The 12,445-nt window shown below is 49.3% G+C and overlaps 1 protein-coding gene across 1 annotated transcript in view; it reads left to right on the top strand.

The window, feature by feature from the left end:
• The first annotated feature begins 429 nt into the window (after window positions 1-429).
• The window catches only part of LOC137751068 (maestro heat-like repeat family member 5), a 56,335-nt gene continuing 44,319 nt past the window's right edge, over window positions 430-12,445 (top strand). Inside the window, 6 exon segments of the mRNA XM_068525492.1 lie at window positions 430-645; window positions 647-728; window positions 1,908-2,053; window positions 2,948-3,076; window positions 6,547-6,706; window positions 6,754-7,239. Of these exon segments, the coding sequence (XP_068381593.1) occupies window positions 430-645; window positions 647-728; window positions 1,908-2,053; window positions 2,948-3,076; window positions 6,547-6,706; window positions 6,754-7,239 (1,219 nt within the window).

The following is a 12,445-nucleotide window of genomic DNA, read 5'->3' as shown; positions in this document are numbered from 1 at the left end:
TCTGTTATTCATGGTTTTGTATATTTTTTCCAGTTTTCCAGTTGTGTAAGGCAGGAGGGTGAATCTTGTCCTTGGGACTCCATTTGAATGGAAGTGTCACCTTCATCATTTTTAGGACTTTGGGTTTTTCTCTGAGCGCAGTGGGAAACCATGGGAGGATTGTGAGTGACTTTATCTGACACACATTTCATAGTTCAATATTAAGAGGGCTTGGCCCTCTTAATATTAGTATTAAGAGGGGTTGCCATACCCTGAGCCCTCTAATTCCTGCCAGCCGTGTCTGTGCCACCAACACTTGCTGGGAAACAAGGCCCCACCAGGCCCACAGGTGATGCTGCCCTCTCAACCGTGTCCCTGGGGCCTCCAGACCCCTGCCCTCCTCCCAGGGTTCAGTCAGTCTATTAAACAGAAGGGTGGGTGCATGGAAGAATGTTGCCAAGCCTGAACCAGACCAAGGTGGCTCCTGGCGTCTACTGCACCTGCATCCATGAACGCACACGAGGGCACCCAGATGCATACACCCAGGAACCCCTTTTCCATTTCAGAATCTCCTCCCACATCTCTGAATCCACGAAGAACCAGTCTTACATAAACGTGCCTCAGGATTCTGCCCGCAGGGACAGATGGATGCACCACACCACCATTCCTGCTCTGCAAGTCACGGAGCAGCCAGGCCACCCTGGTGCCCAAGGAGCACAAGACATTCATGGAGGAAGCCTACAGCGCAGGTGACCACTGGCCCCGGGACTCAGGCAGGGCAGTCAGGTTCCAGCAGAGCCCCTCAGTCCCTCCACCCGAAGAAGTCCTGGGGACGAGGGCCAGAGGAAGTCCACTCTCTGGGACCTTGGAGTGTCAAGAGGTGCGGACATAGTGCAGCTTTCAGCAGAGACTCCTGCCCATCCTCCTTGGCCTCTTCATGTCTCCTGAGGCACCATCCAAAATGCCTTCTCTCACCCGTCACCCTCCATTCTCCTCCAGCACCTTTCACACCCTAGAACCTCAGCTTACCCCTGGTCCGCTCACTGGAATGCTTTTCCCCTCATTCAAAGGATGACTTGCCCTCATCCTTCTAGGCCAAGTTAAAGTGCCACCTCCTCTGAGGAGACAGTCCCGACTCTCCACCTGAGTCAGGATTTATCACCCCTCCCCTCTCTGTGTGCCCAGGGCCTTTTATACAACTCCCCCACAGAACTAAAGTCCACCAATACTGGGTAGGGGCTCCCTTGGGCTGGAGGCTCCTTCAGAACAGAGCTGGGCCTTGACTCCCCTTTAAGCCGCACACACAGCCCTATGACCACACAGTGAATGAACATCATTGAATGTTGGGTGACTGGATGGAGGATGAAAGGATGAAGGAATGAATAGCTGGAGGGACAGAGAGATGGATGATTAATTTATGAATAGCTGGGTGGATGGAGGGATAAATGGGTGGATGGGTAGATGGATTTTTAAATGGATGAAGAGTGGGTAGATGGATGAATAGATGAATTTATGAGTGGATGGGTAGATGGATGGGTCGATAGATGGATACATTTATTAATGGTTGGATTGATGGACGAGCATAAGGGTGTGCAAGCAGGGGGAAGGAGAGGTGGGTGAGAGATGAACGGGGAAACGGATGCATGAAAAGGAGGATGAATCAATGCATGGATGGAAATATGCATGGGTGAACAAGGATGCATTCCCTGCTTGCTTTCTTGCTTCTCATCCTACCTTGAACCCCGGAAGGACTGACAGAAGAGTCAGGAGGCCCAGGATTTCCCAATGTGTTCAGTTCCCAGTCCTCCCTTTCAGATCACTGTTTCCCATTCGCAGCCCTACCCCTTCCCTGCCCACTCAGCCCTGTTAGCACAATGTGACATTGCCACAGCACACCAATCCACACACTTTCTTGCCATCTGCTTTAGCCATCTGCTTCAAGATGCTCCGGGACCTGAATAGTTCAGACCCCCTCCACCTGAAGTACATCATCAAGAAAATCAAGAACGTGGCTCACGGGGACCCCAACCTGGTGCCGGACACCATCCATGACTACTTTGTAGACAACCTGGAGGTGGGAGCTGCTCGGGCCATTCAGGGCAGGCGTGGGGAGCAGAGGGGAGGGCTGGATCCCAAAGGGGAATCAAACCTTGGTTCCTCCAGACAGCAGCGCCATGATTTGGGGCAAGTCAATCTCATGTGTCCAATGAACCAAGGGGGAAGGGAGGACAGTGGACGAAGACGTGTGCACCATCCTCTGAACAATCTCTCGATAAGATTATTATGATCCCCAGAGATGAGGAAACTGAGGCTTAGGGAAGGGAAATGATTTGCCTAAAGTCACAGGGGATGGATGGTTGGGTAGATGATTGGGGGAAAGCTCTGTCTGGCTTTTTAATGAATGAGTGAATAAAAGAATGAATGGAGGGGCTTCCCTGGTGGCGCAGTGGTTAAGAATCTGCCTGCCAGTGCAGGAGACACGGGTTCGAGCCCTGGTCCAGGAAGATCCCACACGCCGCGGAGCGACTAAGCCAGTGCGCCACAACTACTGAAGCCTGCACTCTAGAGCCCGTGCTCCGCAATGAAGAGTAGCCCCGCTCGCCGCAACTAAGAGAAAGCCTGCGCACAGCAATGAGGACCCAACACAGCCAAAAATAAAATAAATAAATAAATAAGTAAATTTATTTATTAAAAAAAAAAAAAGAATGACTGGAGGAACTGATGGAATGCTTTTAAAACCCCCTAGCAGTTCCCTGAGGGTGGGGACAAATTTTTATTCATCTGTCTCTGCAGAACCTAGCCCAGGGCCTGTTCATGAAGGGGTTGTTGGACAGATGGCCAAAAGCGTCCACTTGTGCTCTCTCCCCTCTGGCCTCCTCCCCCTCTCCCCACCAATGCTCCCATTGGCAACTCCCCGCATGATCAGACCCAACTCGTCCTGAGCCTCTATCCTCTCTGCTGCCCACAGATCTCCGCCTGGCACAAGTTCCGGCTCTTCCACGTCCTGGAGGCTGTCATTGGAGCCAGTGAGTCCCTGGAGGAGACCTGGGAGAAGACCTTCATGCAGCTGGCCCTGGAGAACATGACCAAGACCACGGTGGGCCTCCCACTGCCGCCCCCACCAGCAAACAGGCCGTTCCACAAGGGCTTCTGGGATGCAGGCAGCTGCCTTAGGGACCCAAAGAATGCCAGGAGTACCCAGCCTTGTGCTTGACCAGGCCATTCTGCCCATTTTCTTATTTTCTTACCACCAGCCCCCTCAGAGGGACAACGTCACGCACCCACTTTACAGATGAGAAAGGCGAGGCTCTTTGCTGGTCTGTGCATCCCACCCACTCCCCAGGCTGTAACTCAGCCCTCGGCTGCCTGCCTCAGGGTGTCTACCTGATGGTGACCACGGGTTTGGACTTGAACCGCACATCCCTTGCCACCCTCCCCGCCCACTCCCACCCCCCACTCAGTCAGGGCTGCCCCAGGCCCAGCAAAGGTCTCGGCTGATTTCTGCTCCAGGGGCTTGGGGGCCAGCGGCTCTTATTTAGACAGACCAGCCCAGGGTTGCCCCGTGGTAGACTAGGCAATAAACATGTGGTGATCGTGGTCGGAGAGCTGTGACCAGCCACCAAGACCCATCACCACTGGCCAAGCCCTGGCACCCCACAAAGTGAGAACAGGCGTAATTTAATCTTCCCACCACGGGTTTATGACACCTATTTACAGGTGGGGGGGCCGAGGCTCAGAGAGTTTAAGATACTTGCCTGGAGGAATTACGCAGCTGGTAAAGAGCAGGGGTGGCAAGCTCCCACACGCCCCACAAACACGTCGTGCGTCCATCTTACTGTGAATATCGGAGAAAAGCAGGAAACAAAGTCCATATCCACTATAACTATTTTCTTTCTAAAATTCTTTTTTTTTTTAATTAAAAAAACCTTTTCACTCATGACTGTGACACATGTCAGGGATAATTTAAAAGTGCAAAGCATCTATGTAGCGTTCACAGCACAGTAGTCATACAGAGCTGGGGGGGGAGGCGGTCGGCAGGGACCCAGGCTGACCAGGGCTGCAGGACAAGCAAAGCCCGCAGGTGTCCGGGTGACAAGAGCCTCTCTGGAGCAGCCTGAGGCAGGGCCAGGGCCAGCAGGGCTCCGAGGCCAGACTGCTCTTCACTCTCTGCTTCTAAATACAGCTCAGCCCACCTCCGGCTCTCCAGCAGGTGGGGGCAGGTGCTTCTGCGGGTGCCACGAGCTGGTCCAGGACTCACAGGGGAGAGCGGGCACGTCAAGGCCGGCGGAACTCGTCTTCCGGCGTCTCGGAGTCTGGGACTCCGGTTACCCAGTGCCACCAGGACCCCCCTCTCCTACACCCAAGCCTTCCTCCACCCTGATTTACTCTTGTGCTGGATTCACATCCCCCTAGGGATGTACAGTTTTGAGACCATGAATTTCTGGAAATAGCTCTGCTCCGTTTCCCCCGGACTCTGCGTTGTTGACCGTTGTCGACCCTTGTCGCGTTGTCCTCCGGCCCCGGGTGCTGCTGTAGAGACCCCAAGCCACTCTGAACCCTGGTCCTTCCTCCCTGCTTCGTGGCATCTCTGTCTTGCACGTTCTGCCACGCCCAGCGTGTGCTCGGCTCTGGGTTTGTTTTAGCCTCCGTGCTTGGCGGTCCTGCATCCTGGCAGTCTGGCTACTTGAGTCCTTTGCTTCTGGAAAATGCTTACTTAATTCACTGATGATATTGTCTCCTGTGCTTCTCTGTTCTAGGGTTGGGGAATGTCTAACACTCAGACGCAGAGCTTTCAAGGGTTCCTAATATTCTCATCTTGCCTCTCCTTTTCCATCTTTCTGTCCTTTGTTCCGCTCTCTGAAGATCCGTTATCTTCCAGAACTTCTACTGAGTTTTCCACTCATGTCCATGAGGCTTTAACTTTCAAGAGATCTCGATTTTTGTTCTCAGGATGTTCCCGTTTCATCCTGTTTATACCTTCACGGATACAGTATCTCCTCTCGTCTCTCAGGATATTAAAGGTAGTGTTTTGCTTGAAGTTTCATCTCTCTGGCCTCTATTTCTTCCAAGTGGCTTTTTTCTGGGTTTCATCGGGTTTGCAGTTGTGGCTGTGGTTTTAGTGCCTCCCGCGTGCATGGCCTTCTCTGAGTGGCCGTCTGCCTGTGCTTAGGGGTTGATAAGGCGCTCTGAGCACACAGGTGGGAGATGGGATTGGAGGCCCACCGTAGAGTTATGAGGTGAGCCCTCTGCTGGCCTCCCCATGTCCCCTGCCCCCGTATCAGCACCTCTGTGTCGTTCCTCCCGGGCTGTCCAGATCTCCCAGGGAAGACCCTGATCCGGGGCCCAGCCCTGGGCAGCGTTGTGGAGGACCTGGCCCAGGCAGTGTCTGTCCCCTGAGCTTGCAGGCCTGGCCTCCCCGCCCAGAGTCCCTCTGCCTGGCCTCTCCAGAGACCCTCAAGGTGTGCGGAGTGGGGACGGCATCTGGGCACCTGACTACTCCTTAAACCTCTTTGCCCTCTCCCTGGCCTCCCTAGCTGTAAACATCTGGGAGACACAACCCTCAGGATTTCTATCAAACAATGTGTGGTGTTGGGGGGGCTGGTTCTCAGCTTGCCCTCCCAGCAGCTTAGCACTCAGCACAGTTGCCTCACCCATCTCCTTTCCAGCTTCAGAGCGTGGTGGCTATTGCCCTTGCCAAAAATCTCCTAAATGTAGTGTAGTTGAGAGCTTTTTTTGAAAGAGCAAAATCACATTCAATCCACCATCTTAACGAGAAGCCCACATATCCACCCTTTCAACAAATTATAGGGCTTCCCTGGTGGCGCAGTGGTTAAGAATCCGCCTGCCAATGCAGGGGACATGGGTTTGAGCCCTGGTCCGGGAAGACCCCACATGCCGCGGAGCAACTAAGCCTGTGTGCCACAACTACTGAGCCTGCGCTCTAGAGCCCGCGAGCCACAACTACTGAGCCCATGTGCCACAACTACTGAAGCCTGCGTGCCCTAGAGCCCACGCTCCACAACAAGAGAAGCCACCGCAATGAAAAGCCTGCGCACCGCAACGAAGAGTAGCCCCCGCTCACCTCAACTAGAGAAAGCGCACGTGCAGCAATGAAGACCCAACACAGTCAAAAATAAATAAATAAAACAAGTAAATAAATTTTTAAAAATTTATAAATGATATAACAATTTCATAGGACGATCAAACAGCATCACAGGGACCAGCGGCACGTGGGGAGAGACCAGAGACCCCTCACTTTCAGACGCTGCCAAACGCAGGGCTAGGGCTTGGATAGACGGGGCAAGTGGGAACCGTGCGCCAGGCAGCAGGTACAGCACGAGCAAAGGCTCAGAAGCAGGAAGGATGACGATGGGTCCTTGGACCAGTAAGAGGACCAGGGATGTTGACAGTCACATGTAGTTCTGAGCCCTGAGATTGGACCTGATCTTCACCTGCCAGCTGTGTATATCGGGCTTCCTCAGTCTCAGTTTTCTATTGAAAAACTGGGTTGACGGTAGCCGTCCTGCCCACCAAACCAGACCACTCTTCCTTTCTGCCCGCACCCAGGAGCTGGAGGAGGCCCACCGGGACGCGGCCAGCAACGTGCTGGTGGCCATCTGCAGGCACGTGTGGCGGCTGGTGGCCCAGCACCTGGAGACCGAGGTCCTGTCGGGCGTCTTCCCGCCCCGCAGCGTCCTCTACGTGATGGGCATCCTGACCTCTAACGGTACGTCCCGTGCTCAGGGCCTGGGCTTGGCCACCCTCTGTCCCCAGGCCAGCAGGGGGAGGGGGAGGTCATGAGGAGAGAGCAGGAGGGGGCGTGCAGGGCTGCTGATCCGCGGGACACACGCAGGCTGTGCGACAGTGAAGCACCCCCGTGCCAGAGGGCCATGGGCTCTGGCCCGAGCACTCCCACGGCCCACCTCCCCTCGGCCAGCCTGGGCCACTTCGGGACCCCCAGGATAGGGCGCCAGCGGCTAGCTGTGCCGCCCATCCCCACTAGCCCGCGCTCCTGCTGTCAGCACTTCGACAACAGGCCTGGACAGAATCGGGACGCAGCGAGGAGGCCCAGGAGGCAGGCCTGCCCTGCCACGTGGGCCTCTCCCCGGATCACCGGCAGACAGAGGCCAAGCTCACAGAGGCTGTGCGACGGGCCTGGGTCACCCAGCCGCACGTCCTGGGCCTGCGGGGTCCGGGTCTCCGTGTCTCCGCCGCAGCCGCTGCCTCTGAGCCCCTGGAAGGACCGCCTGGATAGCAGGGGTCTCTGAGAACCCCCAGGGAGGACTTACAGGGAAGGGTCTTGCCAGGATGAGGCTCAGCTAATGCAAGACAGCAAACACTGAGCGCCCGTCATGTGCCCGGCTCCGCCCTCCGGAGCTCGCAGCCTCGCCAGGCAGGCACGCGCCAACTCTCAGCCCTCACTCATTCATCCATTCACAAGCATGAGCTGAGCTCACTTCTGCCCAGCGGGGGAGGTACCGGGCGGCCCTGGTGGCCACAAGGGAGGGCTTCCCGGAGCAGGCAGCCAAGTCTGAGCCATGCCTTGAGGGATGAGTAGGAGTTTGAGGAGGGAATGGTGTGAGTACACCTCAGGGCCTTAGGGAGGAGCTGGTCAGCAGCCTCAGCGAGGGGTTGAGGTCAGGGGGAGGAAAGGGGGGTGGCAGGCCCTGCTCTCTACAAGGAAGCCTGGCGGGGAGGCCTCAGAGGCCGTGCTTGGGAGTGTGAACTCTTGGCTCAGCTTTGCACCCCGTGCCTGGGACTGGCAGGCTGGGTGGAGGTCCCTCTTTGCCTTGGGTGACCTCTGAAACCCCCAGGGCCATCCCTGAAGCAGCCGCTCCCTCTGAGGTTGGGTTTCCAAAGTTCTGTAAAAGCTTTCCAGCCTCCCAATGTGCCCCTCTCTGAGCCTCGTTTTCCCACCCTTGAGGAGACCCAAGTACATCCCAAGCAACCATGCCCAGAGGGAGGGGGAGGGAGGGGACAGAGGAGGAGGCAGGGCGAGGCTGTTACAGATGAGCAACAGGCTTGGAGGGGAGGGGACTTGACCACAGTCATGGGACTGGTCCCTGTGGAGTTGGGATTTGAACCTTGGTCTCTAGGCACCTGGCACAAAGTAAGTGTCCTTTCCACCCACCCTGGGGGCTGGATCTGTGACTGAGGGGCCCAGAGACGATGCAGAGGCCAGATCTGAGACCAAGGGAGGAAGGAAGAGGTCGGCGTGGACTGAAGTTGCCACAGCCGAGGATGGGTGTCATGCTGGTCCATCTCCGACCACACACCACGTGAAGGGTTTGTGTGGCAGGGAAAAGGGACATGGGGCCCTGGCAGACCTGGGTTTAAGTCCAGATTCAACCAATCACAGCTGCGTGTTGGGTGACCTACTTTGTCCCTCCGTACCTTAGTTTCCTCGTCTGTCAAATGGGGGTAAAAGTACCAACCTCAAATGTTCGTTGTGAGATGACAGGAAATAATCCATGTAGTGTTTGGCACTGTGCCCGACAGGAAGCCCTCACTCCCTACATTAGTTATTAGTATCATATAGTAGCAGCAGAATAGTAGTCATTAAATGGCACTTAGTGGAAATTACACCAACAGCAGCAGCAATACAAGTAATTAATAGAAAAATAAGACAGAAAATCACAAGGACATAGAAGACTTGAACAACGTAATTAACCAAATTGATCTAATTGACGTTCCTTTCAAATGTAAATAGAACATTCACCAAGATAGATCATTTGCTGGGCCATATGTCAAGTTTCAATAAATTTGAAAGGACTGAAATCAAACAGAGTACATTCTCTGCCCAGAACATCAATTAGAGAACAATAGCAAAAATACATCTGGAAAAATTCCAAATATTTGGAAGTTAGACAACACTCTTTTAAATAATCCATAGGTCAAAGAAGAAATCACAAAGGAAATTAGAAAATACTTTGAACTGAATGGTAAGTAAAACACAGTATGAAAATTTGAAAATCTGTGGGGTTCAACAAAAAACAATGCTTAGAAGAAATTTATATTTTTAATGCCTATATTAGAAAATAAAAAAGTGTATAAAATCTATTTTCTAAACCTCCATTTTAAGAAACTATCCCCGAAAGTGCAAATTAAGCCCAAAGTAAGTAGAGGGAAGAAAATAATAAAAAGTAGAGTAAAAATCAAAGAAATTTTTTAAACAGACAAGCAGTAGAGAGTGAATAAAACCAAAAGTAGGTTATTCAAAAAGATTGATAAAATGATAAGCTCCTTGATAGGCTGATCAAGAAAATAAAAAATATTCAATATCAGAAAAGAAAGAATATCACTACACATCCTTTAAACATGGAATGGTAATAAAATATGATTCCAATAAATTAGGCAATTTAGATTGAATAGACTAGTTCCCTAGAAAACACAAACTACCAAACTGACGCAAGAAGACACAGAAAATCTGAGAAGTCCTGTATCAAAGAAATTGGAATCATATTATATAAACCTTCCCACAAAGAAAACTCCAGGCCCAGATACTTTGCTGGTTAATTTTCTATCACAAGTTAAGGCAGAAGTAATACCAATTCTATCCAAATTCTCTCAGAAAATAGAGGAAAAAGAAACACTTCCAAAACCTTTTTATAAGGCCAGCACAACTCTGACACCAAAGCCAGACAAAGACATTACAACAAAACTACAGACCAAAATCCTTCATGAAGATGAACTCAAAAGTCTTTAACAAAATATTAGCAAAATAAATCCGGCAATATACAAAAAGTCCACACATGTTCAGCAACCTGGAATTTCTTGGATCCCAGTCCTTTGGGGCTTTTAACGGAGGCTTCGTTAATAGGCACGATTAATGAAATCACTGGCCACTGGTGATTAAAGTCAATCTCTAGCCCCTCTCCCCTCTCTGAAAGTTGAGGAGTGAATGAAAGTTCCAACCCTCTAACCATGATTGGTTCCCCTGGCAACTTGCCCCCAGTCTGTGATTACCTAAGGGCTTTCCAAAAGTGGAACCGGGCTTGTTATGAACAACAAAAGACACCTTTACTGCTCTAATCACTTAGGAAAGTGTTTTAGAAGTTCTGTGCCAGATGAAAATAGAGATGAAGACCAAATATATATTTTTATTATAAATCACAATATCACAAAGAGAAAGGCTCTCAACAAAGTAGGAATAGGAGGAAACTGACATCTATGAAAACCCTACAACTAACATACCTAGTGACAAATAAATGAACACCTTCCCGCTAAGATCAGAATAAGGCAAAGATGTCCACTCTCTCCACTTCTGGTCAACGTTGCACTGAAGTCCTAAGCAGCGCAGTAAGGTAAGAGGAAGGGGGGGCTTCCCTGGTGGCGCAGTGGTTGAGAATCTGCCTGCCAATGCAGGGGACACGGGTTCGAGCCCTGGTCTGGGAAGATCCCACATGCCGCGGAGCAACTGGGCCCGTGAGCCACAATTACTGAGCCTGCGCGTCTGGAGCCTGTGCTCCGCAACAAGAGAGGCCGCGGTAGTGAGAGGCCCGCGCACCGCGATGAAGAGTGGCCCCCGCTTAGCCACAACTAGAGAAAGCCCTCGCACAGAAATGAAGACCCAACACAGCCATAAGTTAAATAAATAAATAAAAATTTGAAAAAAGAAAATGCTCAAAAAAAAAAAAAAAAAAGAGGAAGGGGAACACACAGACACAGATTGCAATGGAAAATGTAAAACCATCTTTCTTTGCAGACAACATAATTGCATACACAGAAAATCTCACAAAAGTTTTTTTTTTAAATGCTAGAACTATTAATTACTAATAATTGAATTTAGCTAGATCTCAGGATACAAAATCAATATGCAAATGTCAATTGAATTTCTATATACTAACAACAAACAATTGGAAAGTAAGGTTTAAAAACACAATGACACAGCCACATGAAAAACATAAAAGACTCAGATAAAGTTAACAAAATATGTGCAAGATCTTTACAAACATTGCAAAAAGAAATTAAACAAAACCTAAATAAATGGAGATATATGATCATGGATAACAGGAGTCAATAATGTTAAGATGTCAATTCTCCCAAAATTGATTTATAGATTCAATGAAATGTCAATCAAAATCCAACTAACTTTATTATAGAATTAAACATAATCTATAAGTTAAAAATTTATATGGAAATTTCAAAGGACCTAGAATAGCCAAAACAATCTTGAAAAAGAACAAAGTTAGAAGAATTACACTACCTGATTTCAAGATTTCCTAAATAGCTATAGTCCACAAGACAGTGAGAATTGACAGAGATTAAACAAATAAATCGATGGAACAGAATAGAAACTCCAATATAAAACCACACTTATATGGTCAATTAATTTTTTTTTACAAAGGTGCCAGAGTAATTCAATGAGGAGTCTTTTGAACAAATGGTTCTACAACAATTGCGTATCTAGGGGGAAAAAAAGAACTTTAATGCCTGTCTCTAACCATTCACGAGTACTAATTTGAGATGGACCCAAGGCCTAAATATAAAAAAACGAAAACATACCTAGGGGATTAACTAGAAGCTTCTAGAAGAAAACACAGGAGACAATCTTGCCAACCTTGGGGTAGGTAAATATTTCTTAGGACCCAGAAAGCACTTATCATAAAAAGAAAAAAAAAATAGATTAATTGGATTTCATCTAAATTAAAGCTTCTGCTCATCAAACAATACTATGAGGAAAGTGAAAAAAGGGAAACCACAGACATGGAGAAAATATTCACAAGACATATATCTGACAAGGGACTGTATCCAGAATAAATGAAGAACTCTTACAAAATCAGGGAGAAAAAGACAAACAGACCAATTGCAAAAGTGAACAAAAGATTTAAATAGGTATGTCACAAAGGAAGGCATATGAATGACCAAAAGCCAAAGAAACAACAGTCAACATCTTGAATCCTCAGGGAAATGTCAGTTAAAATCCGGGAGCTGCCACTACCCACCCAGGACAGAGCTCAAAGGAAAGAGAAAGACTCCACCAAATGCTGGCGGGGAAACTCACACTGCTGGTGGGATGGTGACACCTCCTTGGAAAACCGACATTGTCTTAGTTATGACTCACCAGTTCCACTTTTAGGTATTAACCCCAGAGGCATGAAACATTCGTACACAAAATTACACATACAAGCATGTTCCCGGCAGCCTTATTCATAAGAGCCTCAAACTGGAAACAATCTGTACTAGGCACACTCATTCCCTCCCAAAGATCCACCTGAGGAAACTAGAGAAAGAAGAACGAGTTAAACTGAAACCTAGAGCGAGTTAAACTGAAACCAAGAGCGAGTTAAACTGAATTGGGAGATTGGGATTGACATATATACACATATGTATAAAATAGCTAACTAATAAGAACCTGCTGTATAAAAATAAATTAATTAAATTAAATTTTTTTAAAAAAACTGAAACCAAGCAGCAGAAATGAAATAATAAAATTCACAGCAGAAATAGAGAAGTGAACTTGAGA

The sequence above is a fragment of the Eschrichtius robustus genome, chromosome 17 (genome assembly GCF_028021215.1).
Source record: "Eschrichtius robustus isolate mEscRob2 chromosome 17, mEscRob2.pri, whole genome shotgun sequence".
Classification (NCBI taxonomy): Eukaryota; Metazoa; Chordata; class Mammalia; order Artiodactyla; family Eschrichtiidae; genus Eschrichtius; species Eschrichtius robustus.
This window is presented reverse-complemented; position numbering and strand designations above follow the sequence as displayed.